The 26,502-nt window shown below is 52.2% G+C and overlaps 1 protein-coding gene across 4 annotated transcripts in view; it reads right to left on the bottom strand.

Annotated features, from left to right (window-relative positions):
• The window catches only part of PXN (paxillin), a 93,939-nt gene extending 72,148 nt beyond the window's left edge, over positions 1-21,791 (bottom strand). Inside the window, exon 1 of one of the 4 annotated variants that reach the window (XM_075898107.2) lies at positions 21,587-21,791. In XM_075898107.2, the coding sequence (XP_075754222.2) occupies positions 21,587-21,599 (13 nt within the window). In that variant the 5' untranslated portion in view covers positions 21,600-21,791. The remainder of the gene's footprint in view (positions 1-21,586) is intronic. The other 3 variants (XM_075898105.2, XM_075898106.2, XM_075898109.2) reach the window with 3 other exon arrangements.
• Positions 21,792-26,502: the final 4,711 nt, after the last annotated feature.

Raw genomic sequence — 26,502 nt, 5'->3', positions numbered from 1 at the left:
AAGAGCAGCGAAACTGGCCACAAGTTTCTCTCACTTTTCAGTGACATCTCCTGGGCATTACTTATGCCTATAGCAGAGAAGCCAATCTTGTTCGGAGATGTTTATGAAAAATGTTGAGAGAAATTAGAAAAGGTTGCTAGGACAACTCTCTTCCCACTCCTCTCTGTGCACTAAAAACCAGGACCTCTCTCCCCTACTTCACTAGGAAGCACTGGGACCTCCCCTCCCTGCGTATGGCTAGAAGGGCTGAACCGCATGAGCACCCTACATGTTGCTCCTTTGACTCTCACCCCTAAAGAGGTAGAAGAAGAGGGTTGGGTCTTAGGAAAGCTGCCCTCTGGTGCCACCCAGGGCCCTTAATTAAGCCGGCCAGGCACAAGTCTGGACCTCCTTCCTAGGATGATCTTCCTCCTCTTCTCCCTCCTGTCAGATTTCATCATTCCTCCTGCTCCTCTGCCATCTTCTCCCACGTGGAGTGCACAGCGAGGGTCTGATAGCAGGCAGGCTGTGCCAATTCTCAGTGGGGATTCACTGCCCCTGGATTCAATGGATTCACTGCCCAATGGATTCACTGCCCCTATCCAGCTGGCTGCATGTTACGCTCTAATTGCCTGTCTGGACCTTCTAGGTATCTAAAAGCACACTAGGGGTATGTCTACACTACCCCCCTAGTTCGAACTAGGGGGGTAATGTATGCATACCGAACTTGCTAATGAAGCCCGGGATTTTAATTTCCCGGGCTTCATTAGCATAAAGCCGGCTCCGCCATTTTTAAAAGCCGGCTTGTTCGAACCCCGTGCCGCGCGGCTACACGCGTCACGGGCTAGATAGATCGGAATGGCTACATAGTTCGAACTATCTAGCCCGTGCCGCGTGTAGCCGCGCGACACGGGGTTCGAACAAGCTGGCTTTTAAAAATGGCGGAGCCGGCTTTATGCTAATGAAGCCCGGGAAATTCAAATCCCGGGCTTCATTAGCAAGTTCGGTATGCATACATTACCCCGCTAGTTCGAACTAGGGGGGTAGTGTAGACATACCCTGACATAGTCCAGCAGGTTCCATAGGGCCTGTGGTTGGGCGGTGGATCTAGTAGTGCCTCAACCCATTTGGAATTGCCACAGCTTGTCTGCTACCAGATCCTCACTGCAGTCTGTGCATGTGCCACAGGCACAATGGAGATGAGTGCCCCCCCACCAAGCCTAACGTTATGTGCTGTGTTCATCAGACCTAAGTGACAGCAAGTGATACAAACACACACACACATCATGTGTGTCCTTGCAAAATCAAATTCAAAGACAGAATTAATCATTTTGTAATTACAGGTAAAATATCAAGAGGCTTATTTAAAATTAGGGAGAGCTGTAATCTCTGCTACAGCAGGTATAAATTGATTCAGACAAAAGTGTATTCTTCAGAGTTGAAAGTGCATCCTTAAGAAAAGCATCCCCGTGGCCATAACTTACGTGGACTAGCAATGTTTCTGATACAGTCCCTTGGAAAAGATTATGAAAAACAACAATGAGGCAGAAAGCATGGATTAAAAATGTTAGCTACTTAAAGACCAGTCTTAGTGAACAGTAGTTTCTCTGTATTATAACAGCAGGTGCCCCCAGGACTAATACAAGGAACAGCAAACATATTTAATAATTTGCCACAAGTAGCAGACAATGAACTGGAGAGGCCCATGGATGGCAGTGCACCAAGGTTACTCTGTTCTGGAAACTTTTGTACCTTTTCCCAACCAATGGTGTAACCACAGAACTCAAGAGTTTTGCCAATGTGTCGCATAAATACAGCTGTCCTGAGAAAAGCAGATAAACAAATGGCTATATGGGAGGAAGATGAAGGTGAGTGAGCAAAAATAGTTTACCTTATATAAGAAAAGAGGATGACAAGATCACAGACTTTAGGGTGCAACTTGATCACCTACAAGAGTCTGGAAAGAGCATCTCCTACTGAGAACACCACTGACACAGCTATTCCTCTGAGGCTGCACAAATGGTCGGACACATGATGGCTTTCACCCTTCTGACCAAAGACACAATGTAGAGCACTTCATGAACAAACTATCTGATCTGGCACAGCAACTCATAGGCACCTAGCTTAAAATACTGCCACGCTGAGTTTAATACAGAGAAAGGTTTGCCATGTGCCTGATCATCATATTGGCTTCCACTTACGGGTGCAGAACATGGCCAAAGGGAAATCCAACAGGGTCATCCTGTAAAAAAACCAACAATCCTAACTAAAATCAATCTCTTAATTAAAGTTTATTCTTTGTTCACTTTGTTTTCCCTCCATAATTTACCATAGAATTTGATCAGCCTTCCTGCTCTTTCCTTCATCCACCTCTGCAAGAGTCTGTGACCTCCCCTAGTTAAGAAAGATCTCCTGCTTTTCACCCTACCCAGGAGGCTATCATATCAAAGGAGTCACAACATGTGACCACAATACAGCAGAGACCAGAAGATGAACTCCAAGACGGAAGTGGATTTTATAAAGACAAGAGTCAAGACCACAGAACAAAAAAACCCTGACAGTCAAAACTGAGAAATCTATGTTATTGAAATGGAAGCAGCACAAGAAATACAGCTGCTCATGGTTACACACCCAGGATCTCTACTCAAACCTAAAACCACTTCCTGAGGAAAAGGGGTTTTCATCCTGAAAGAAATTAAGGTCCCTACGTAGCTTCAGCATTGGTTGTCCCCATCCTGTCCCTGCACACAGAAAGACAACTATCCTAGATAATATGAAACAGAGTAATTTATATTGACGCACCAAAGTCAGGGGGCCCAGCCAGTAACAGTCAGTACAGCACAAATCCAGACTGACTTCAGTTTCCCAGCTCATCACAGACCTTCAACTTCCTGAGCAAGGACGAGGGGAAAATCAGATCCACACCTTTACTATACCCATGCCTAAAGAGCTACATCTTGTAAGCTCACAAAGACATTCATGTACCCACAATGTCTTGGCCTTCTGCTACTGTCCAAGACCAGAACATTAACTTGGTATGATATCTGAATTTAAACAGCCTACAGAGAAATGCACAGAGATGCTAAGTCTTGGGTTAGTGAGCCAACCACCCTATGAAGATAACCTCCTTCTCCATCAGTGCAGACTCCCCTTCTCTTTCATCTTTGACTGATCCAAGTTTCACTGCTCAGAGAAGCTGGAAACTAGACCGAATTCAATCTCTGAAAGCCGAAGAAAAAAAGAGCCTGTTTCTGCCAAGAGCGCACTGAATACACTGCATTCCATTTCATTAAAACAATTACCGAAGAGCTAGCCAAGAGTTACATAAAGCTTCCTCTCTGCACCACCCCCAGACCCTTCCCATTATCTCCCCCACCCAATCTTACACACCATGCAGCCTCCCAGCGCTGCATACAGCAAGCCCATTGCACATAATGCCATAGTGAGATCATGCTGGAAGAAGCAACGCAAAATACTTCAAGTGTCATAAGCTGCTCCATCTGGCATATTCTAAACTATATGAAACACGAGAAGGGGCCAAACCCCCAGAACATCTGAATGCTCCAAATGCTCTCTGCAGTCACTGAAATGGAGTGTACGAAGTAGGGATGTTTGAGTGTAAACAACTTAAGCACATGCTTATCCGTTAACAGTGTCAATTACACCCAATGAAGTCTCCTCCCCGGGAACCAGGCCAGCAGGGGCTTGTGGTCCCGCACCCGGGGAAACTTCAGTGTGGGCTCTGCGGTATAAATCCAAGCTTTACATTGCAGAGCCCGCAGCACAGTTACACAGGATGTCAGATTTTAAGGGGTTACACCAGTGGTCACCAACCAGTTGATCACGATCGACTGATGGATCACAGGGGCACTGCCAGTTGATCTTGATGCAGTGTTGCCAGCCCACTCTTATACACCCACCTGCAACGAGGAGCTCATGCTAGCACTACAGCCTCCTGCCCCTCGCAAAATTGAAGCCAGCACAGCTCCCTGCAGCTGGGGGGGAGTAGGGCGGAGCGGGGGGGAGAGGAGTCCTAGGCTCCATGCCAGAGCCGGCTTCTCAGGAAACACACACGCTGCTCTTCCCCTACCCACAGCACTGCATGCTCTTTCTGTCTTCCCTTCCTTTCTCCGTACTCTGGAGAGACAGAGCGGGAGGGTGAGTTAAGATGGCAGCAGAGGAACTGGACTGGCTGGATTTTTTAAAGGAGCCACACATTTACTTCTTCCAGTGCTGCCTGCAGATCCTTCCTGAGAGCCTCATCTCTGGAGACCCCCCACCAGGTACTGGACAACCTGCCTCTGCCCCTTCTCTCCTGGCCAGACCCCAGCACCCTGCCCCATGGCCAGAACCCCCACCAGCACCCTGTTCCTGCCACCTCCTTCCTGGACTGACACCTATCACTAGCTTGCTCCTGTACCCTACTTCCCACCCAGATTCTGCACCCCCATCCCTATCCCAACTCTCTGGCAGCTCTGTCCCACACACTAAACTCCGCATTTTGGCCCCACCCCAGAGCCTAGGGGGGAGCCACAAAATCCACTAACCCTGGAACCCCAGAATCCGAGCCTTGAACCTCAGTCCTACCTACCCTCCCCCCCACCAAGGGGCTGGAGAGCCAGAGGAGTGAGGTGTCTCAGTTGGGGGCAACAACAGTGAGGCTTGGGGGGATTTGGAGGGGTTAGTCTTTTGCAACTCAACTACGTGGTTCCCAACTGATTTTTCTGTGGGTCAGTGACCCCTGATCCAAAAAATGTTCTCCACCCCTCTCACAAATAAAGACAGTGCTGAAACCTTTTGTGTTGGACATATATTATTTAAAAATAAAGCCTGGCCAGCAAGCCCCCCCCCCCCCATTGGGGCCCAGCCCCCATCTGGCCACAGCATCATAACACTCCTGATTCCCCTCCCCAGCCCTGAGCCCATCATACACCTGAACCCTCTCACATCCCCAAACTCCTGCACCCCCACATCTCCAGTCTTGTTCCACAACACTCCTGCACCACGCACACACCACAAACCTGTGCCCTGAGCCCATCATACACCCAGCCCCTCTGCCCTGAGCCTCTCATATACCCAACCCAAACTCCTGCACCCACAAATCCACAAGCCTGTGGCTTGCTCAGCACCCCAACCCTCCACTCTCCTCCTGGAGCCCCCTCCCTGAGCAAGCATTCCCTTCTGCACCTCCTGCTGCACCAAAATTCCCTCCCAGAGCTTGCACCTCTCACCCCTTCCCACACCCAAATCCCTCATTCCCACCCCAGAGCCTGCACCTCCTGTCTCAACCCAGTGAGAGTGAGTAAGGGCTGGGGACAGCAAGTGAAGGAGAGGGCAGGGCCTCAAGGAGGAGTGGGGTCTTGGGGAAGGGATGGGGTAGATCTTGGCTTGCCCTGACATTTAAAAAGTGATCTTGGGAGGTAAAAAGGTTGGAGACCACTGGATTACACGGTTAACCAAATACACTATTTTTAACATCCTGAGTACTAAGATGGCACATGCACCCAAGTCTACACAGCACTTCGCTTTTTGGCCAGGATAAAGTTTGATGACGTTTACTAACTGACTGGTTCTTTACAGGGCAAAATTAGAAGTGGCTCTTGCAAGAGGATGAACTAAGAACTGAGTAATCTTTCCTTTCTCTAACATCTATGGTCCATGCCTTTAAACAAATTCAAGAAGCAGAGGTTCATAAGATCATGGGGAGGCTTTACAGCAGGACAGGTAGGAGTGGTGTCCCTAGCCTCTGTCAGAGGCTGGGAATGGGTGATGGGAGAGGGATCGCTTGATGTTTCCCTGTTCTGTTCACTCCCTCTGGGGTATCTGGCGTTGGCCACTGTCGGCCAACAGGAAGGATATTGGGCTAGATAGACCTTTGGTCTGACCCAGTGTGGCTGATCTTATGTCCTGGAGGTGCCAGATGCAAGCAATCCTTTGCTGCAGTCCTGTAGCAACATGCTAGAGCAGCTATGAGAGATACTGCCCAAGGGAACGGAATGGGCGAGCCACACAGCAAACCTCAGACTGAACTGTAACAAAAACAGACTGAAAACTACAAGCTTGGGGCTACAGAAGTTGTCTGATGATTCACTCCAAATGCCAAAGCTTCCAACTTGACAAGTCTGAGCTCCTCCTATTTTACAGGAGGAATAAAAGGCATGGTTCTCATGGCACATGCCTCTCGCCAGGGGCAGCCCATCTATATAGGCAAACTAGGCACCGAGTTAAATGGGGTGCCAAATGGTGGCGCAATGTCATTGAGGGATTTGGAGGTGGGGGTGCCGATTGCATGGTTCGCCTAGGGCGCCAGTTGCTGGCAGCTAGTCTAAGGCCGCCTCTGCCTCTTGCCCACCTAGAGCACTAAGCTGGCCACTGAGGAGATATTTTGTGAGGCAAATGAAATGGCATTCTCCCCCTTCAGCCACGTCTCCAGCTCTCTGCAAGGATCCCAATCTAACTGCAGGAGCTGCTCACAGCCAGACAAAACAGCCCCAGTCATAGCACACGACTATCAGACTGACAGCCTCACTGCATAAAACCAAGAGGGAGAGGGAGAAGGGGAAATAAGACTACCCAACTCAGAACCGCTATTTCCAAACAAGCTGCCATTCTCACACAGAAACACTTCAAACCCAGATGGCAGAGAGAAACGGAGCTGGAATGCATACGCAAATCGGACACCCTGAACAAAGGTCCAGACACACACATGGAATGGTTCTCCCATTAGGGCTGTAAAATCCCGTTGAATTGGTTAAACATAGGAACCGGGGTGGAGGGGCTGCTCCAAAGGGGCTGAAGCAGTCACCCAGCAGCCTGTTGCGGGGCTGTACCACCACCCTCTGCCACAGACAGGCACTGCACCTGTCGAGCTGGAACGCATGCAGTGGGCCAATGCACCCCACAGGAAGGTGCTGCTCCAGTGTCCAATCCGGAGCCGCCCCCTGCCTGCTGGGTACACAGGCCCACTATGGACAGAGGCTGTTCCGGCCAAGATTGCTCCAGCTGCTTGCAGGGTGCCTGGGCTCTCTGCAAACAGGGACCACTCTAGTCCAGCTTTATCCCACAGGCCATGCAGTGTGTACCCATGTAACCACTATGACTTTAAACGGTTACACACAATTACCTAATTAACCATTTTTTTAACATCCCTAGTTCAGAGGGAGTATAGCGAGAAGGGCACTAGGCACCACCCACCTCTCCCAGCTTTTTTGGGCCCCACAAACCATAATACTGATCCCAAATGATGCTCACTTATTCTCAGGCTCTTTTCCCACTTTCTTCATACAGTTTTTGGGATAATAGTTCCCTGCCCCACAGGAGGCTTTTATTACCATGAGAGAGGGATAGTTCAGTGGTCTGAGCATTAGCCTGCTAAACCCAGGGTTGTGAGTTCAATCCTTGAGGGGGATTGGAGGCAAATCTGTCAAGGATGGTACAGTAAAACTCCAATAGTCCAGCATCCAATAATCCAGCACTCCTGATAGTCCGGCATCAAAATTGAAAGAGCCTAGTGAGTGAGCTTCAGCAAAAAATGAGTCACAAGGTACCAGCAGCAGCAGCTGAACTGAGCAAAAAGGGTAAAAAAGGCTTAAAAAAACTAAAACATTACAGTATACAGTATGTACAATAAAAAGGGTTAGGAACACTTTATATACAGTATATAATGTATACAGCATATATATAACCAGCTAATAGTACCTCCTGATAGTCCGGCATATTTGATAATCCGGCACCACCTAGGTCCCATAGGTTCCGGATTATCTGAAGTCTACTGTACTTGGTTCTGCTGCGAGGGTAGGGGACTGGACTCAATGACCTTTCAAGGTCCCTTCCAGTTCTATGAGATAGGTATATCTCCATATTAAAAAATTAAAAAAAACATATATTGAGCTGCCCCAACCCAATGTCACAAGTGGTGAAAGGAACCTACTTTCCAGATAAAAGGCTTGAGCTTTCTTTATAATAATGAAAGAAGGTTGGAGTCTGAAGTCTATCACAACTCATTTAAAGTTCACCTACTCAAAAGTTCTTCTTGCCATTTTTACAGCATGCTCATGAAAAGCACCTTTCCAATTAGTCAACAGACAACCATAAAGGCCCCTATTGCAGAGAAGCCAAATCCTCTTCTCATTTTGCTCTCCAGAGAGGGAAGAAAAGTGAGATAGTATCAGAGCTAGACAAGCAAAGGATTAAATTTGTCTGCCAGCTCAGTTCTGTGACACAACTGGTTTATTTCTAGAGATCCCATGCCGTTTGATTTATGAGCGAGACATTTAAAGCCTTCGCTCTTCACATGAAGTGCCACTCTGTAAAACCAGTTCCCTGGGGTAGCATTTACTATCTTCTTGGACTTTTTTACTTCCAACTCAGTTGTTTACACTGCTAGGCAGTTCACGAGGCCTGTGGTCAGCACAGTTCAAGAGATCCAAGTGGACTCCAACACACTGTCAGCTAAACAAAGTCACTAGCTTGCCTAGAAGTGCACTTTACACTCAGAACTCGCCTGACCTACAGGGATATGTTACATATGTGGGAAAACCAGCATAGTAAACTGGTTTGAAGTTCCCCAAACTACCTTAAAAATGTTTACATATTAACCTACAAACTGTTATGAACGAATGTGGGGAAGGATGGACACACAAGAAGCTGTCATAATGGGATTAGCAAAATAAACAGCCTCCTTATGTAGCTGGTCATAGGATCTTTTTGGTCCTTATCTTCCACAAATGACCACATCTCAAACAAAGAAAGGATACTTCCTGTACCAGACATAAATTATTCCTCATTTCTACAAAGGAAACTCCACCGAGGGCTTATACTTTCACTTTATTGAACTGTAACTTTATTACTTAGGGGTGTGAACTGCTGCACAAGTGCAGCAAGTTATAGTACTGTTAAACTCCAGTGTAAACAAGTTCCCAGCACTGATATTGTGAACACACTGCTACATTATATTTAAATGTACAAGTGTAGACAAAGCCCTAGAGAGAAAACACACCACACTCCTGATCAGAACGAACCTGGAATCTTTGTGGCTATTCTAGAGCCCATCTACCGTAGCTGAAACATCAGACATGTTTTTAGCTCCAAATCGCAGGCTGCAGATAGAATTCTGTTTTGGTTTGAACTGACCAAGGATTTGACAGTGTTAGCAAAAATGTTCTAAAACTCTAAAACATGGACAAGATAGGAAAGATTTGAACATGTGCTATACTAGCCAAGTTGCAGCCTAGGTTGACTGACACCACAACACTAGGGATGTCAATGAGTAGTCAACTAGGTAATTAACCGATAACCCTAGGTTTATCAGTTAAGCTAGTCGACTACTTGCATTTCTCCTTCCCCTTGCTGCCTCTGTATAAGAGGCAGCAAGCAGGGGGAAGCAGCTAGTGCTAGGGGGAACCAGCTTAAAAGCTGGATCCCCCCAGCACTGGCTCTGCAGTGCCACCTGCCCTCCTCCCCACCACGCTGCTGCCTCTATTAGAAGCAGCAGCATGGGGGAGGGGAGGCTGTTGCAAAGCAGCCTCTGCTTGCGATGGTCCCTAGTTCGCTGTGGGCAGAGACTGCTTTGCAGCAGCAGCCCCTACCCGCTGCGGGCCTAGGCTCGTCACGGACGGAGGCTGGTCCCCAACAGCAGCCCCTGTTCACAGGAGTCTGAGCTCCCCTGGAGTAGCCTCAGTCTGCAGGGAGCTCAGACCCCTGGCAGACAAGTGCTGCTGATGGATCAGCCTCTGTCAGCGGCCAGCCTCCCCCAAACCCACCCTGAGCCAGCCTCCCTTGGCCCCACCCCAGTAGCCTCTGTTCGTGGGAAGCTTAGACCCCCCTGCAGTCATGGGCTGCTAGCTCTCTGCGCTGCTCCTTCTGATAAATAGGCAGAAGCGCAGAGCGACAGGCAGCCAGTCCGCGAGAGGAGCTGTTTTTTAAACAGGCTCCCCCCATGGGCCAGCTCCTGCCTGGCACCCTGCATTGTTGCTTCTGATACAGAAGTAGCAGTGTGCAGTGTCAGGGGGCTCCCCGGGAGTGGGGCCTGAGCGCAATGGCTGCCAGCCCCATGCCCAGGGACTATAGAATAGCCAACTAACCACTAAGAATTCATGTGGTTAGTAGACTCATTTATTACCTGCTATCTAAGATCCCTACACAACACTTTATTTTTAGAGCAATTTTAATGCAGAACACTCCAAAATCACTCTGAGCCTGGCTATCTCTATCTTACCACTTATGTCTGCAAAACTTGTCACCCATAAGCAACCCAAGTTTTGCCAGAGTAAGTGGTAGCATGCACAGAGCTCCCACCAATGCAACGGCTTGTTGAGGTGGTTTTATGATGAAAACAAGAGAGCTCTCTCCCATTAGCACAGTGCAATCTTGCCAGCTGTGCCATTGTAACCTCACCTATCCTCAATGATATGATAGACTAAAGAGGAATGTTAGGGAAAGAAATCTGAGAGAGGAACTGGAAAGGGAAAAGCTCCAAAAAGATGCGACAGAAAAGCAGAAATCTTGGTGGCCCTGTCATAGTAGAGCGCTAGGAGAAGAGACCATGCTTAGCTGAGTGAGAAGAGTTAGCTAAGAGAAAGGTAGTGGGGGTATAAGTTCAAAGATGAGGGTAGGTTCTCACAGATTTGAATGTGACAGAGAAGGCAGAGGGAGATAAACTATATTTAACCTTTTCAGATGGAAAGGGTTTTAGAAATATCAAGTGTTTAGTAAATACAAAGTACCCTTCACAGGTGCCCTCCAAGTAGGGAACTGTTACCCCTATTTTACAGGGAAGTAAAAATATTGCCCGAGATCACAGAGAAACTCTGCAGATGAAGAACAAAACTAGGAGTGCCCTGGTTTCCTGTCCAGTGTTTTAACCATGAGGCCTCAGTTACGCCATTCGCTAATATAATAGTTAATAATAATCTTACTTGGGACAGGCAATAGTAAGCAGGGAGCAGATGAGCCCAGGGGCCAAATGCAGCCCCCAGCTTGCCTGGATCCCGCCCCCAACGCTCTGGTCTCCCTCCCCAGCAGTGGCATTCCCCCCCCCCACACACACACCCCTCTCCCTATGGGGCTGGAACACAAAAAATTTAGTAGCCTGCCTCCCCCCCAGGCTCTGGTGTGCAAGGAGAATGCGGGAAATGTTGTTCTGCTTCTCATTCAGAGGCCACATCAGTGAGTGGGGCTTGGAGGCTTATTTCTTTTGCTTAGCTTCTCACTTCAGTGTGGCCACTGACTGATTGTTCTGTGGGTCAGTAGCCCCGTCCCAAAAAAGGTTCCCCATCCCTGCATTAGAAGTATTTTCCCACAGCTAACTTGCCACTTCTAAAGAGCAGCAGTGTAGAAATGTATAATGCAAACTCTCTACCATCAAAAGGAAGAAAAAATAGTCACTAAATCAACTCCAGAACACAAGTGAGAGAATGTGGCTTCAAGACCAGAACAGGGAACTGGGGACCTGAGTCGCCTCTCATTCACACTGTTTTTATGCCACTGTAACTTCATTGACTTCCACTGAGTTATTCTGGATTTTCATCTATATTAGCAAAAGGATAAACAGACACTGGGAGTCAACTCATGTATTTTGTTCCTTGTTCTGCAACAGATTTGCTGTGTGACCTTGGTCAAGACACCTACTATACCTGTACCTCTGGTTCTCCAGCTCTTCCAACATGAAGGTAATTTGCACAGGTATAAACCCTTCACATACATACACAGCATCTGCATCAAGATAAATAATCAGATTAAGCTGCACCGATGTAAGTCCCATTTGTGCATGGGCAGTGCCTACAGCAATGCAGAACTCTAGTGGAAACTACATTGCTGTAATTACACTAATATAAATGTCCTTAGACTGGGAATAGGGAGAATACTGATCTACTTTAAAGGGAGCGTGAGAGGCTTATTACATTACTGCTTGTGAAGTGCCAAAACAGGCAGACAAAGTATTAAACTTGAATTTATGCTCTCCAGCAATAAAACAGTCATTTTCCTAGGAGTTGTATTTGTTATGAATATAAAAGAGGATGAGGAAAAGAGAGCCTGGAGAAGTGGAAAGTATGATTCCCCAGGAAAAGTGAAAAGCAGGAACCAGTAAGTAGGGAGACAGACAGAGAGAAAGACAGATCCAGTGGATAATAAGGTGTAAGGGAGGTTACCCACTCCTGTCTCTCACAGCTGGTGGAGACAAAGTCAGAGGATCCATTTCAGCCAGGAGGGCAGCTGGACGACTGGCTATGTTGACCTCTCCTAGATGAGACAAAGACGCTAAAGACAGCACAGAGTCCAGAGTTTCAACGGAAATATATCAGGAAGAAAATGAGCCTTTCTGCATTACATACTGCTTGAGGCAAAGGAGTCCCTGTCTGAGTCGCCCAGGACAATAAAGCCCCTGTTTTACCAGGGTCAGTACAACTAAGAAGCTGAAAGTCAGATTCCTACTATGGTGGGATACCCGGCTATGTCTACCAGCAGTGAAAGTAACTTAAAATTTCTTCTAGATACTGTCCTAGTGCAACCCAGGTCCCTGCCAGCTCTTTGTATAGCTCCCTTCTGGCTTCTGCCACAGCACAACCAGTTCTTGTCAGAGCTGCGCACCAGGGTGCACCTGCTTACTTTCACCTCAGATGTATATACTAGAAACCTTACAGTGCCACAGCTGTACCAATACAGCTGTGCCTCTGCAAGATCTCTCATATATGGCTACTCTATGCTGAAAGGAGAAACTTCTCCTATCAACATAATTAAATCAGCCCCAAAGAGCAGCAGTAGCTATGTTGGCAGGAGCCGCTCTCCCACCCACATAGCACTGTGCACCGTACAATTTATGTCAGCAAAACTTACATTGCTCAGGGATGTGTTTTTTCAAACTTCTAAGCGACACAATTTTTCCCGACATACGTGGTAGCACAGACTTGGCCTCAGTCCTATTTAGAGACTTATTGACCAGAAGCAGCAAAGGGTCAGAAACTTGAGCCAGCTGAGAGCCAAGAGGCTAAACTATTGCAGCAATGCTTCTCACCAAGACCACTTCCTGGGCATAGGCCATGATAAAGCAATTTCACATTCAACATTCAGTCAAAGCACTAGTACCAGGTCAGCTCTACAAATGGCAAGATATCTAACTTGAGGGAAGTGAGTCAGTCAGACGGACCCATCACCCACCAAAAGAGAGACAGACAACATGTCTCTGCAGAACATAGCAATCTTCCCCATATCAGGAGACATAACAAATAAATGTACACATTCGCACCCTGTTCCAACTAAATACCACAACCATGAAAATCCAAGGAAAAACTCCCTCTAACTCCAATGGATCAAGGAAAAACCTTTAAAAAGAGGATGGGAGAGATATGCAACTGCAGAGAAAAACAAACTTTAAAAAATTCAGCTTCATGAGATGGTTTAGGTAAAATGCTAGACTGAAATAAAAACTGTCAGACAAAATAAGCAACCTGCCACCAGCAGCCAGCAAGTCTGTCTAAAATCAGAACACATTTGAAGAGTTAAAGGTCTAATGTTTATGCACAGCCAGAATGCATTACTTATTAAACAGGCAAAAGCAATCCATATGTAGGAAAACTCTTTTGCAAGCTCTGCTGAGTAGTGACTTATCAAATGAGTGAATTATCAAAATGAGGTCACAATTGTTTTAGCTGGATTTTGCAATCAAAATGAAGCAAGCAGCACAGTACCAGGAATTTTTAATACCAGGAGTTTTTAGATTTAAGAGATAAATCTAAAAACAAGACCATGTCTGTTTGAAGTTACCAAGACTTTGCTTTTTTTAAAACCAAACTGAGGAGAGTTTTGCAGAAGTGTCTCCATGCCCCTCTCATTCCAATGAAAACAGCAGATAAAGATTTAGAAATCCACTTCAGTGCTTGAAAATGCAAATGCTGCAATTTTGTACTCGTCCACCAGAAAGACAAAGAAAGTGAGGGCTCATCTACACTTAAAATGCAGCAAGTGACACTGCTGCCTCGCTGTAAGGCTTCAGTGAAGATATTACTCACACAGAGGGGTGGGTTTCTCCCATAAGCATGGAAGCTAATATCTCTCCCAGAGACAGAGTAATGTTGACAGAAGCCCTCCCATCAACATAGTGCTGTCTGCACCAGAAGTTAGGCCAGTATAACTGTACTGCTTAGGGATGCGGATTTTCTACACTCCTGAGCAACGTAGTTACAACAACGTAAGTTGCTAGTGTAGATTAAACCTACAAACTAACAGAAGTGAAATTGGACTTATTTTTTATTGTGCAAACAGCCAATGCAAAATTCATATCATGTTTGAAAGTCAATTAATTTAAAATAGTATCACAGGTAAAGGAATGTGTTTAATAAAGGATTACTAGAGGGTTACGCTTGCCAGCCCACTTCACTGTGGCTGCTTTTGTGGCCAAAGAGTCTGTTAATCTTGCACTGATGATATAGAAAAGTGAACAAATGAAGCTGTTAAATCATCTATAAATCATAAACTATATGTTACAGTACTTCCTTAAACACTACCTTTGTGATTTCTCGACTGACATTAATTAGTGAATATTTTGATTAGGGAAGTAATAGTGTAGTCAATTAACCGATAAGCAAAAATGTATAGGTTAATGCTGTAGACTACACGCATTTCCTCCCCCGCTCCCAACCAGTAAATTTTTTAGCAGGCTGGCCAGCAGCCCAGTTCAGTTCCGGCTCACACTGGATCCGGGACCTACCCCCGCTATGGCTCTGCATTTAAAGTGTATTAGGAGCCAAGCAGGTAGGCAGCCCAGCTCAGTTCCAGTTCGTGCCGGGTCTGGGAGCTCAGTCCCCCTCTCCCCCGGACAGGGGCTGCTGCCACCCCACAGTGCTGCCTCTTTATCAGAGGCAGCAGCACAGGGTGACAAGCAGCCAAGCCGCAACAGGAGCTGGTTTTTAAACTGGCTTCCCTCATGGACTAGCTCCCACCTGGCACCCTGCACTGCTGCCAGCCCTACCCCCAGGGACTACAGACTAGTGGACTAACCAATAAGAATTCATGAGGTTACTTGACTATTCAATTAACCGATCTTTAACATACCTAATTTTGATACTCCATCAGCATATCTACACCAAGACAGAGCAACGTAAAACAACTATGGTAAACTATTAGAAAAAGTCTCAGTGTAGATTATTTAGAAAATATTAAAAATTAAATGATTATTAAAGTATCTCTTCAGCATCAGGCACTGTCCATAAATTATCTAACATTTTTTGGGAAGGGGCAATATTCAAGGCTCACACCCATCTTTGCAACTGAGCATAACACTGAATCTAACACGAAAAATTACAGACACATGCACCCCGACACTGTGTTTTAATTTAAGGCCAGCAGCTGAGAGGAAAACCCAGCTGCACTTTCCATGGCCCCAAGTCACTCGCATGCTTCTCTGCTCCTGCCCCACCACATCTCTGGATGGGCCTCTCTAGCCAAATGCTCTTGGCCCAGCCCACCCGTTCACGTTCTTCAATCACCAGCCAGTCTCCCCCCTCCCCAAGCTTCCCACTCATGCCCCACCCAACAGTACCGCCTGTACAAGGGGCAGCAGGACACTGCCGGGGCAGATCGATGGATGCCCAGCTGGCAGAAGTGCTGGCTTGCCAGCTCTGCAATGGATTCTCTGCAGCCTAGCTGTAACTCCAGACTAGCCACCATCTTAGAGTGAGAGAAGTGGCCGCGTAGCAGGACGGATGGCACTCGGGGCTGGGGACTACTGCACACAGCTACCGGCAGGATTCAAGCGAGGACTTCTGGAGTAGAACCCAATGAGGAACTGATGTCCCAGGTTGGGACGCACAGCCGAACCTGTCCCCCCTCCTCTCCTGGCCTGGGGTGTCAGTGGGGAAGGGACCAGCCACCCGCCCCCTAACCATATGGGGGCACCCAGCCTGGTCCAGGGATTGTGTTAAGACCTCATCTTCCCCTGCCCAGTCTTCCTCTTTGGGTGCATGGGGGAGAGTCGCCGCTTTCACAGGTTGTCCCCTGCAGGAGGAGGACCTTAACTTCCCCTGCCCATCCACTCTTCTCAGCTTCAGGATATACGCTGATGATGTGATGATGTCATTCTGTCGTGCAGCAGGAAAAACTTTTTTATAGAGACAGATTTTTAACTTAATAGATGTTATCTTTTTAAAGAGGGAAAGATAGTCACCACACATAACTCACTTCCCTCAGGCTATAAGAATCAAAGAAGCAGCCATATAATCAAGCTGCATCTAAATCTACAACCAGCATATTTAAAGCTACCCTACACAGGTAACAAACATGGTATCCAAAATAGGGATGTTAAGGACTAGTCAACTATTCAATAACCATTTGCTTATCAGATAGTCTGTCAACTAGCTGATTTCCCCCGCCCCCCTTTCTGCCTCTGAGATAGACGCAGCAAAGGGGGAAGAGGGATACTTCAAAGAGGCAGTGCCGCACAGCTGAGCCAAGGATCAGCTGAGAGGTGCTGCCCCTTTAAAACATGGAAGCGCCATGAAGCCCAGGGTCAGCTGGGGACTCCCCAACTTACCCCGGGTTTTGTGGAAATGTTGCTGGGGAGTTCCCAGTTGACCCCCCGACTCCAAGGTTGCCCCTTTGAAATGCCGAGGAGTTGTTTCAAAGGGGCAGCTACTGCACAGCCGATCCCAGGCTCTTTGAAACATCCATGTGGAGTTTTCAAGGGGCAGCCAAGGAGCCCAGATCAGCTGGGTACTCCCCAGCTAACTCCAGGTGCCAAGGGGCATTTCCCCAGAACCCATGGTCAGCTTGGACCATGCAGCACAGCATGGAGCCTGGAGTCAGTAGGGGACTTTGAATTCCCCATTGACCTCAGGCTCCATGGCTTTGAAATGCACAAGAGCCCCCTGGGGACTCTTGTACATTTCAAAGCAGGAACTTGCAAACAGCCCAGAGTCAGCAGAACTTCCCACTGGCCCCAGGCTGTATGCAGAGTTCTGCATTCCTCCTTTGAAATATACAAGTACCTATCGACTAATTGAGTAGTCGATGGAAATTCCACTGACTACTTGACTAGTCAATTAGCCACAATTTCACATCCCTAAACAAAGCAAGAAGGTGAGTGATTCCATTCTTTCCATTCCTCACTGTAGGTCTGGTAGATCCCAATGAGCAGGCCTCAAGGATACCTGTTTGGACAGGTGGGGTACTGTATTACCATTGGTGAGTTAACATCCCAATTTGCCATCTAAAAGAGTCATAATCAAAATGCATGCCTTTGGTAGCTATCATCCTGGGAATCCCCAAACCATCCCTTCCTGCCTTAAGTCACACTATATTGTTCTCAGGTATTCCACAGGCAACAAATCCAAAAATAATGGGAACCTTTCCCTCTTTGTAAAATAATTTCATTTTCTAGTTTATAAAATTCAAAAAGAGAAACGCAGTCACCAACTTTCCTAATCAACTTCCTAGAACCTCCCTATGGTCAATCTCTTCGAAAGAGCAAGAAACACAAATCTAAATAGATCTCTCACTTGCACAAACTCCCCATGTCCCTATGTACTACTCTAATGTCTAACAGTGCTCTCAAAGTAATGCAGTGCACCACTGACTTCTCATTCACTGCAATGTACAAGTTCCATCTGTAGAATTTTTAAACAGTTTCTGGAATGGCTTGTGTGTTGGAAGATAAAATTTCTTCAACATTAGAGAAAAAGCAACTGCAATATTTACCTGCTCTAAATAAACAAACCCCTAAAACAACAAAGATCAATTCACAAACTTTTCATGTCCTCATTTCCTGATCTCCACTCATAAGAAGCACAAAAGTTAGATTTTGCTGGATTCTCCTCTTCAATGCATAAAAGTCTCACCATACTATTTTTTTCAGTAGGTTCGAAAGTTTCAACAATATAGTCAAACTCATCCTTGAGTAATTTCACTTTAGTAGAGTTACAGTAAGCACTGATCTGTCACACTGCCCAACTCACTATCATTTTTCTGCTATGTTCCTAAAGACTAGCACAATTATAAACAGCAGGCAGTATTCATATTAACAATGATCCGTAATGGGAAAAGTAACTGGATTTGTAGCTGGCTTACTTCTTTATGGTGGGTACTATAGCTATGAAAAGCAATTAAGAGGGAGAGAGGATTTTTTAACATTACCTATTCAGACCTTATATACCCTGGAAGACTCTATAGACAAATGGGAAAAGATTATAAATCCTGACGTGGCAGGAGAGCAAAACTTAAGCTGTTGAGGAATGGATTTTTAATTCACTTAAAAAACCCTGTATTTTGTGTTTGCTTGTGCCAACAAATTTAACTTCCAATACCCAATAAGCACTTGAGAGGAATGATATCTTTCTTAATGATTCAAATACTTCCATCAATTAAATCAAAGTGAGACAAAATTCCCAATGTATACCCAACACTTGCAAAACTAGACTTGACTTGAAATTTCAGATATTTCTAAGATAGAAAAACAAAAGCAAACCAAAAAATTAGTTTTCAGGTTTCTTTATACATTGTAAAGCACCTCAAAAAGGACACAAACAAATTTTCAGGCTTCTGCAATTCACCTTTCATCTTTGCACTGTATGGATACGTAAGATGGAGGGAAAAACCCACTGTTGACTCAAGCAATGAGCTATCAGGCCAGATGGCAGAGCACTTTGAATGTAAGGAATGTAACAGCTGTAGCTGGCACATTTTTGCTCCTATGATTTTAGAAGCAGGCAGGGAAGGCTGCAAGATACTCCTACAGGCATTGTTTGTATGCTCACACACGAAGATACTCCTCAGCAAGCCAATAAACCACCAGGGATGCATTAGTAGTAAGACAACACTGGAAACCTGGCACTAGAAGCCAAAAGCACTTCTGCCAAAACCACATCTCTGAAAGGTGCCTTAGCTGTGGAATATGAAGGGAAAATAATAATAATAATAATAATAATAATAATAATAATAAATCCACCACAGGGCTACCTCCTAAAATTGGTTATTGCAGGTTCTTCTCCAATATCTAATTAGACTGTTGGTCACTTCCATTTCAGAGGGGGCCTACTCTTTAAGAAGGGAGCTGCTGCTCCCCATGAACGTTAGGCCTGCAGTGTGCCTCCCAAAGGCAGTTCTACTCTTAGCCACTTTAGACACTCTCAACAGTTTTATTCTTAGCCACTTTAGACTGTCTTTGAAGGTGTTACTGCCAGCTTGCAGCTAGCTGTAATTTGAGCTTCTGAGTCCAGTAATAAAAACTGTGATTTTTTTTTTTGAACAGATCTTAATGGAACATCTGGTTTTGATTAAAGGTATGATGGAAATAATGGATTGAAGCCCTTCCCCAGTGTTTGATTTAATCAGTTTCATAGCAGAACTTGCTCACCCTAACATCTCCCAGAACACTAGGGAATTTTTGGGGATACATCTTCCCTCCTTGATATGGTGCAGAAGGTAAGCAAAGATTCTATAGATCTTTCACATGAAGCCAGTGGCTTGGCATTTTTTCCTCTGCTGAGGAGTTGTGGATAGTCCATAAGTTTGCTCTGCACCAGAGTGAGCGGCAGAGAAAAGACACCATGCCAGAATTAATTCTGAATATGGTTGTAGTGTGACTGCAAGGTCTGCTGGTGAATTTCATCTCAAAGGTCCCTAGCAGATCACTTTACTCATACAAACCTCACCTAAAAATAGAAGCCAGACACTACAGCAATGGCAGAGAGAGGAAAATAAGAACAAGCCTGGTCAAGATGCAAAATGATTAAGTAAAAGTGCAATCCTCCTACAAACAGAGGAAGAAGAGTAAGTGGTTTAAAATGCACATAAGGGAAAGGTGGGACGCTATAGCAGATCAAATACAGAGTAAACCATGGGATGAATGTAGACGGATGGGTTGTAGGGAACAGGCTGGAAGGAGATGAGGAGGCAGGCAGCAGAGGAGCTGAGGGGTCTAGGAAGGAGTGTGAGTGTGTGGGGACAGAGGCTATGGGGTGGAGGAGGTGGGGGCTGCAGGGAAGGGGTTGGGGCTGCAGGATGGGGGATGAAAGCAAGGGCAGAGGTTGAGAGGTCTGGGCTTGAAGGGGAATGGGCTGGGAGATGAAGACAGAGGCAAGGGAGGGGTTGGGTGGGGCAAGTGTGAGAGGTTCAGGAGAGGGGGTCCAGGCAGGAGGGGAGGTGCTGGGGGATGTAGGTGGGTCAGTCTGGGCAATAGGGGAGGGGATGCAAGCAGAGGCTGGGGGTTCGGGCAGAGGGGGAGAGGCTAGGGTGTAGGGGGTTCAGGCAAGGGGTCTAGGCAGGAGGGATGGGGGAAGGGCTGCAGTACAGGTGTGGGGGGTTCAGGCAGGAGGGGCCGGGGCAGGGGGTGTTGGTGGGCTGCCTGGGAGAGCAGGGGTGCTGGTAGGGAGGCTCAGGTGGGAGAGTCTGGCCAAGAGGGGGAGAGGAAGGGGGATGGGCAGGGAGGATGCAGGCAGGAGAGGGAGTGGCAGGGTGCTGGTGGGGGGGGTCTGGGCAAGAGGGCAAGGGGTGGGTGTTGACAGGGGGTCAGAGTAGGGGGGAGGGGGCACTGGCAGGGGGGACAGAGGCGCTGGTTGAGGGACTCGGGTGGGAGATCTGGGCAAGAGGGGGAGAGGCGGGGGGCCAACCACGTGGGGTAGGTGTGGGGTACTGGCAGGGGGGTCCGGGCACGAGAGGGCAGAGGCGCTGGTTGGGGGGTTTCGGTGGGGGGGTCTGGGCGGGAGAGGTGGGGTGTTGGTGAGGGGAGGACAGGGCTTCGGTTAGGGGGGCTCGGGTGGGGGGGTCCATGCACGGGGGAGGGATCCAGGCAGCAGGATGCAGGGTGTTGGGGGGGGGAAACAGGGGCACTGGTTGGGGGCTCTGGCGGGGGGGGTCTGGGTGGGAGACTGCCGGGGGGACGACAGGAGCACTGGTTGGGAGCTCTGGTGGGGGGACCTGGTGGGGACACTGCTGGGGGGGCAGGGGCGCTGGTGAGGGGTTTTGGTGGGGGGGTCTGGGTGGGAGACTGTTGGGGGGACAGGGCGCTGGGGGTGTCTGGGTAGGAGACTGGCGGGGTGGGAGGGGCGCTGGAGGGGTTGGGGGGGTCTTGGCGGGAGACTGGCGGAAGGACGGGGCGCTGGTGAAGGGTTTTGGTGGGGGGATCTGGGTGGGAGACTGGGGGGGCATGGTGGGGAGGCCGGGCACAAAGCGGGGGCGGGGTCCAGGCAGGAGAAGGAGTGGGGTGCTGGGGGGGTCCGGGATGGGGGGGAGGGGCGCTGGCTGGGAGGATACGGGGGGGCCCAGGAGGGGCGCTGGCTGGGGGGAGGGGGGCACTGGCCGGGAGGCCCGGGGTGGGGTCCGGGCGGGGGGGAGGGGCGCTGCCCGGGGGGCCTCCGGGCTGGGGGGGGGCGCTGGCCGGGGGGCTCCAGCCTGGGGGGGGGTACGGGCGGGGGGGAGGGGCGCTGGCCGGGGGTTCCGGGGGGGAGGGGCGCTGGCCGGGGGTCCCGGGGGGGAGGGGCGCGGGCCGGGGGGCTCCGCAGGGGGGAGGGGCGCGGGCCGGGGGGCTCCGCAGGGGGGGGTCCGGGCGGGGGGGGGGGGCGCTGGCCGGGGGTCCCGGAGGGGTCCGGGGGGGGCGGTTACCGCCCGGCCCCGCACTCACCCAGGTCGTCCATGGTCGGGCCGGGCCCGCAGCCGCCGCGCTCCGCTCGCAGCAACTTTTTCCGCCAAGCTCCAGTCCCGCGGGCGCGCCCCCCGCCACCTCGGCCGCGCGCGGCGTGCGCGCTCCCCGGGCGGCCACGCGCAGGGCGCGCCGCTGGCGTTCCGCGGAGAGGCCGCCACCTCGTGGGGGGTCTGAGAATGGCCGCGCCCGCTCTGCGCCGCCACCTGCGCTGCGACCGTGCCGGGTGCCCAGGGCCGTGCGGTCCCAGGCAGCGTGCCACGTGGGCCGGGCTGTGCCACAGGCTGGTGCCAAGGGGGGGCTGGGCTGTGCCACAGGCTGGTTCGGGGGGGGGGGAGGCTGTGCCACAGGCTGGTTCGGGGAGGGGGGGAGGCTGTGCCACAGGCTGGTTCGGGGGGGGGGAGGCTGTGCCACAGGCTGGTTCGGGGGGGGGGGGAGGCTGTGCCACAGGCTGGTTCGGGGGGGGGAGGCTGTGCCACAGGCTGGTGCCAAGGGGGGGGGCTGGGCTGTGCCACAGGCTGGTTGGGGGGGGGAGGCTGTGCCACAGGCTGGTTCGGGGGTGGGGGGGAGGCTGTGCCACAGGCTGGTTCGGGTGGGGGGGAGGCTGTGCCACAGGCTGGTTCGGGGGGGGGGGAGGCTGTGCCACAGGCTGGTTCGGGGGGGGGGGGAGGCTGTGCCACAGGCTGGTTCGGGGGAGGAGAGGGGAGGCTGTGCCACAGGCTGGTTCGGGGGGGGGGGAGGCTGTGCCACAGGCTGGTTCGGGGGGGGGGGAGGCTGTGCCACAGGCTGGTTCGGGGGGGGAGGCTGTGCCACAGGCTGGTTCGGGGGGGGGGGGAGGCTGTGCCACAGGCTGGTTCGGGGGGGAGGCTGTGCCACAGGCTGGTTCGGGGGGGGGGGAGGCTGTGCCACAGGCTGGTTCGGGTGGGGGAGGCTGTGCCACAGGCTGGTTCGGGGGGTGGGGGGGAGGCTGTGCCACAGGCTGGTTCGGGGGGGGGGGAGAGGCTGTGCCACAGGCTGGTTCGGGGGGGGGGGGGAGGCTGTGCCACAGGCTGGTTCGGGTGGGGGGAGGCTGTGCCACAGGCTGGTTCGGGGGGCGGGGGAGGCTGTGCCACAGGCTGGTTCGGGTGGGGGGGAGGCTGTGCCACAGGCTGGTTCGGGGGGGGGGGGGAGGCTGTGCCACAGGCTGGTTCGGGGGGGGGGGGAGGCTGTGCCACAGGCTGGTTCGGGTGGGGGGGGGAGGCTGTGCCACAGGCTGGTTCGGGTGGGGGGAGGCTGTGCCACAGGCTGGTTCGGGTGGGGGGAGGCTGTGCCACAGGCTGGTTCGGGGGGGGGGAGGCTGTGCCACAGGCTGGTTCGGGTGGGGGGAGGCTGTGCCACAGGCTGGTTCGGGGGGGGGGGAGGCTGTGCCACAGGCTGGTTCGGGGGGTGGGGGGAGGCTGTGCCACAGGCTGGTTCGGGGGGGGAGGCTGTGCCACAGGCTGGTTCGGGGGGGGGGGGGAGGCTGTGCCACAGGCTGGTTCGGGGGGTGGGGGGAGGCTGTGCCACAGGCTGGTTCGGGGGGGGGAGGCTGTGCCACAGGCTGGTTCAGGGGGGGGGGGAGGCTGTGCCACAGGCTGGTTCGGGGGGGGGGGGAGGCTGTGCCACAGGCTGGTTCGGGGGGTGGGGGGAGGCTGTGCCACAGGCTGGTTCGGGGGGGGGAGGCTGTGCCACAGGCTGGTTCGGGGGGGGGGGAGGCTGTGCCACAGGCTGGTTCGGGGGGGGGGAGGCTGTGCCACAGGCTGGTTCGGGGGGGGGGGAGGCTGTGCCACAGGCTGGTTGGGGGGGGGGGGGCTCTGCCACAGGCTGGTTCGGGGGGGGGGAGGCTGTGCCACAGGCTGGTTCGGGGGGGGGGAGGCTGTGCCACAGGCTGGTTTGGGGGGGGGAGGCTGTGCCACAGGCTGGTTCGGGGGGTGGGGGGGAGGCTGTGCCACAGGCTGGTTCGGGGGGTGGGGGGGGGCTGTGCCACAGGTTGGTTCGGGGGGGGGAGGCTGTGCCACAGGCTGGTTCGGGGGGTGGGGGGAGGCTGTGCCACAGGCTGGTTTGGGGGGGGGGAGGCTGTGCCACAGGCTGGTTTGGGGGGGGGGGAGGCTGTGCCACAGGCTGGTTCGGGGGGGGGGGAGGCTGTGCCACAGGCTGGTTCGGGGGGTGGGGGGGAGGCTGTGCCACAGGCTGGTTCGGGGGGGGGGGGGGAGGCTGTGCCACAGGCTGGTTCGGGGGGGGGGGAGGCTGTGCCACAGGCTGGTTCGGGGGGGGGGGAGGCTGTGCCACAGGCTGGTTCGGGGGGTGGGGGGAGGCTGTGCCACAGGCTGGTTCGGGGGGGGGGAGGCTGTGCCACAGGCTGGTTCGGGGGGGGGGGAGGCTGTGCCACAGGCTGGTTGGGGGGGGGAGGCTCTGCCACAGGCTGGTTCGGGGGGGGGGGAGGCTGTGCCACAGGCTGGTTCGGGGGGGGGAGGCTGTGCCACAGGCTGGTTTGGGGGGGGGGAGGCTGTGCCACAGGCTGGTTCGGGGGGGGGAGGCTGTGCCACAGGCTGGTTCGGAGGGGGTGGGGGGAGGCTGTGCCACAGGCTGGTTCGGAGGGGAGGCTGTGCCACAGGCTGGTTCGGGGGGGGGGAGGCTGTGCCACAGGCTGGTTTGGAGGGGGTGGGGGGAGGCTGTGCCACAGGCTGGTTTGGAGGGGGTGGGGGGAGGCTGTGCCACAGGCTGGTTCGGAGGGGGTGGGGGGAGGCTGTGCCACAGGCTGGTTCGGAGGGGGGGGGGAGGCTGTGCCACAGGCTGGTTCGGAGGGGGTGGGGGGAGGCTGTGCCACAGGCTGGTTCGGGGGGGGGGGAGGCTGTGCCACAGGCTGGTTCGGGGGGGGGGAGGCTGTGCCACAGGCTGGTTTGGAGGGGGTGGGGGGAGGCTGTGCCACAGGCTGGTTCGGGGGGTGGGGGGAGGCTGTGCCACAGGCTGGTTCGGGGGGGGGGGGGGGGGGGAGGCTGTGCCACAGGCTGGTTCGGAGGGGGTGGGGGGAGGCTGTGCCACAGGCTGGTTCGGAGGGGGAGGCTGTGCCACAGGCTGGTTCGGGGGGGGGGAGGCTGTGCCACAGGCTGGTTTGGAGGGGTCGGGGGAGGCTGTGCCACAGGCTGGTTCGGGGGGGGAGGCTGTGCCACAGGCTGGTTCGGGGGGGGGAGGCTGTGCCACAGGCTGGTTCGGGGGGGGGGGAGGCTGTGCCACAGGCTGGTTTGGAGGGGGAGGCTGTGCCACAGGCTGGTTCGGGGGGGGGGAGGCTGTGCCACAGGCTGGTTCGGGGGGTGGGGGGGAGGCTGTGCCACAGGCTGGTTCGGGGGGAGGGGGAGGCTGTGCCACAGGCTGGTTCGGGGGGGGGAGGCTGTGCCACAGGCTGGTTCGGGGGGGGGGGGAGGCTGTGCCACAGGCTGGTTTGGAGGGGGTGGGGGGAAGGCTGTGCCACAGGCTGGTTCGGGGGGGGGAGGCTGTGCCACAGGCTGGTTCGGGGGGTGGGGGGAGGCTGTGCCACAGGTTGGTTCGGGGGGGGGAGGCTGTGCCACAGGCTGGTTCGGGGTGGGGGGAGGCTGTGCCACAGGCTGGTTCGGGGGGTGGGGGGGAGGCTGTGCCACAGGCTGGTTTGGAGGGGGTGGGGGGAGGCTGTGCCACAGGCTGGTTCGGGGGGGGGGGAGGCTGTGCCACAGGCTGGTTCGGGGGAGGAGGGGGGAGGCTGTGCCACAGGCTGGTTCGGGGGGGGGGGAGAGGCTGTGCCACAGGCTGGTTCGGGGGGGGAGGGGGAGGCTGTGCCACAGGCTGGTTTGGGGGAGGAGGGGGAGGCTGTGCCACAGGCTGGTTCGGGGGGGGAGGGGGGAGGCTGTGCCATAGGCTGGTTCGGGGGGGTGGGAGGCTGTGCCACAGGCTGGTTCGGGGGGGAGAGGGGGGAGGCTGTGCCATAGGCTGGTTCGGGGGGGTGGGAGGCTGTGCCACAGGCTGGTTCGGGGGGAGAGGGGGGAGGCTGTGCCATAGGCTGGTTCGGGGGGGTGGGAGGCTGTGCCACAGGCTGGTTTGGGGGAGGAGGGGGAGGCTGTGCCACAGGCTGGTGCTACAGTGTTTATGACATAGGATAGTGCCATCTGGCGGTGGGCCTGGGAACTCCATCTCCCATCTTGAAGAGATTATAAACACAAGTGTACATATATGTCTAGCCTACCTTTATACATCCAAGCAGTAAGCTGTGTCAGTCTGGTTTCCCCAAACAGCTCCCCAACTACTTCACTCTTGAGTGAGGAAGGGAATCTCTGATAATTCAGATACATGTGCTTTGTTCTTGTCAGTTATCAGGCCTTGGCTCTGCTTATCCAAACCAGTTCAGTAGACTCAGATGGAGTTTAAGCCATATTCTGCAGAACCATTGGCTCTGCCATTGTCCCATAAAGGTCCTTGATTATTTACTGTGGATGGCTCAGCTCTGCCATTGTTTCCTCTAATCTTATTGTGCTCCAGATGACAGGATGATTAAAAATGGTCACTAGTGCTGGTGAGTGATTTCCTGAAAATTGGCAGTGTAGAAAAGGCCAAAGTGATAGGGAACTCAGACCACATGTCCTGTGCAGCACTTTTCCTAAAGACTCACTAAATGTCCAGTAATCTAGTGGGCACATGTGTGCTTGCAAGTTTTTTGTAAAGAAAACACAGAGACATTGCAGTTGACTACTAACAATCTCCCGGGTTTTATGTTTTCTCTCTCCAAACACAGGCACACCCAGTTTCCTGGCTAACACAGTCTGGTAGACATCATTATTTCCCCTTCTAAGAAGTATCACCATTAGGTCAAGGGACACTTCACTATCCTCTCCCTGCTCCTGGCAGAGATTTTA

The sequence above is a fragment of the Pelodiscus sinensis genome, chromosome Z (assembly GCF_052426305.1).
Source record: "Pelodiscus sinensis isolate ZL-2025 chromosome Z, ASM5242630v1, whole genome shotgun sequence".
In the NCBI taxonomy this organism is placed as follows: domain Eukaryota; kingdom Metazoa; phylum Chordata; order Testudines; family Trionychidae; genus Pelodiscus; species Pelodiscus sinensis.
The sequence above is the reverse complement of the archived record's forward strand: the minus strand, read 5'-3'. Positions and strand labels throughout refer to the sequence as shown.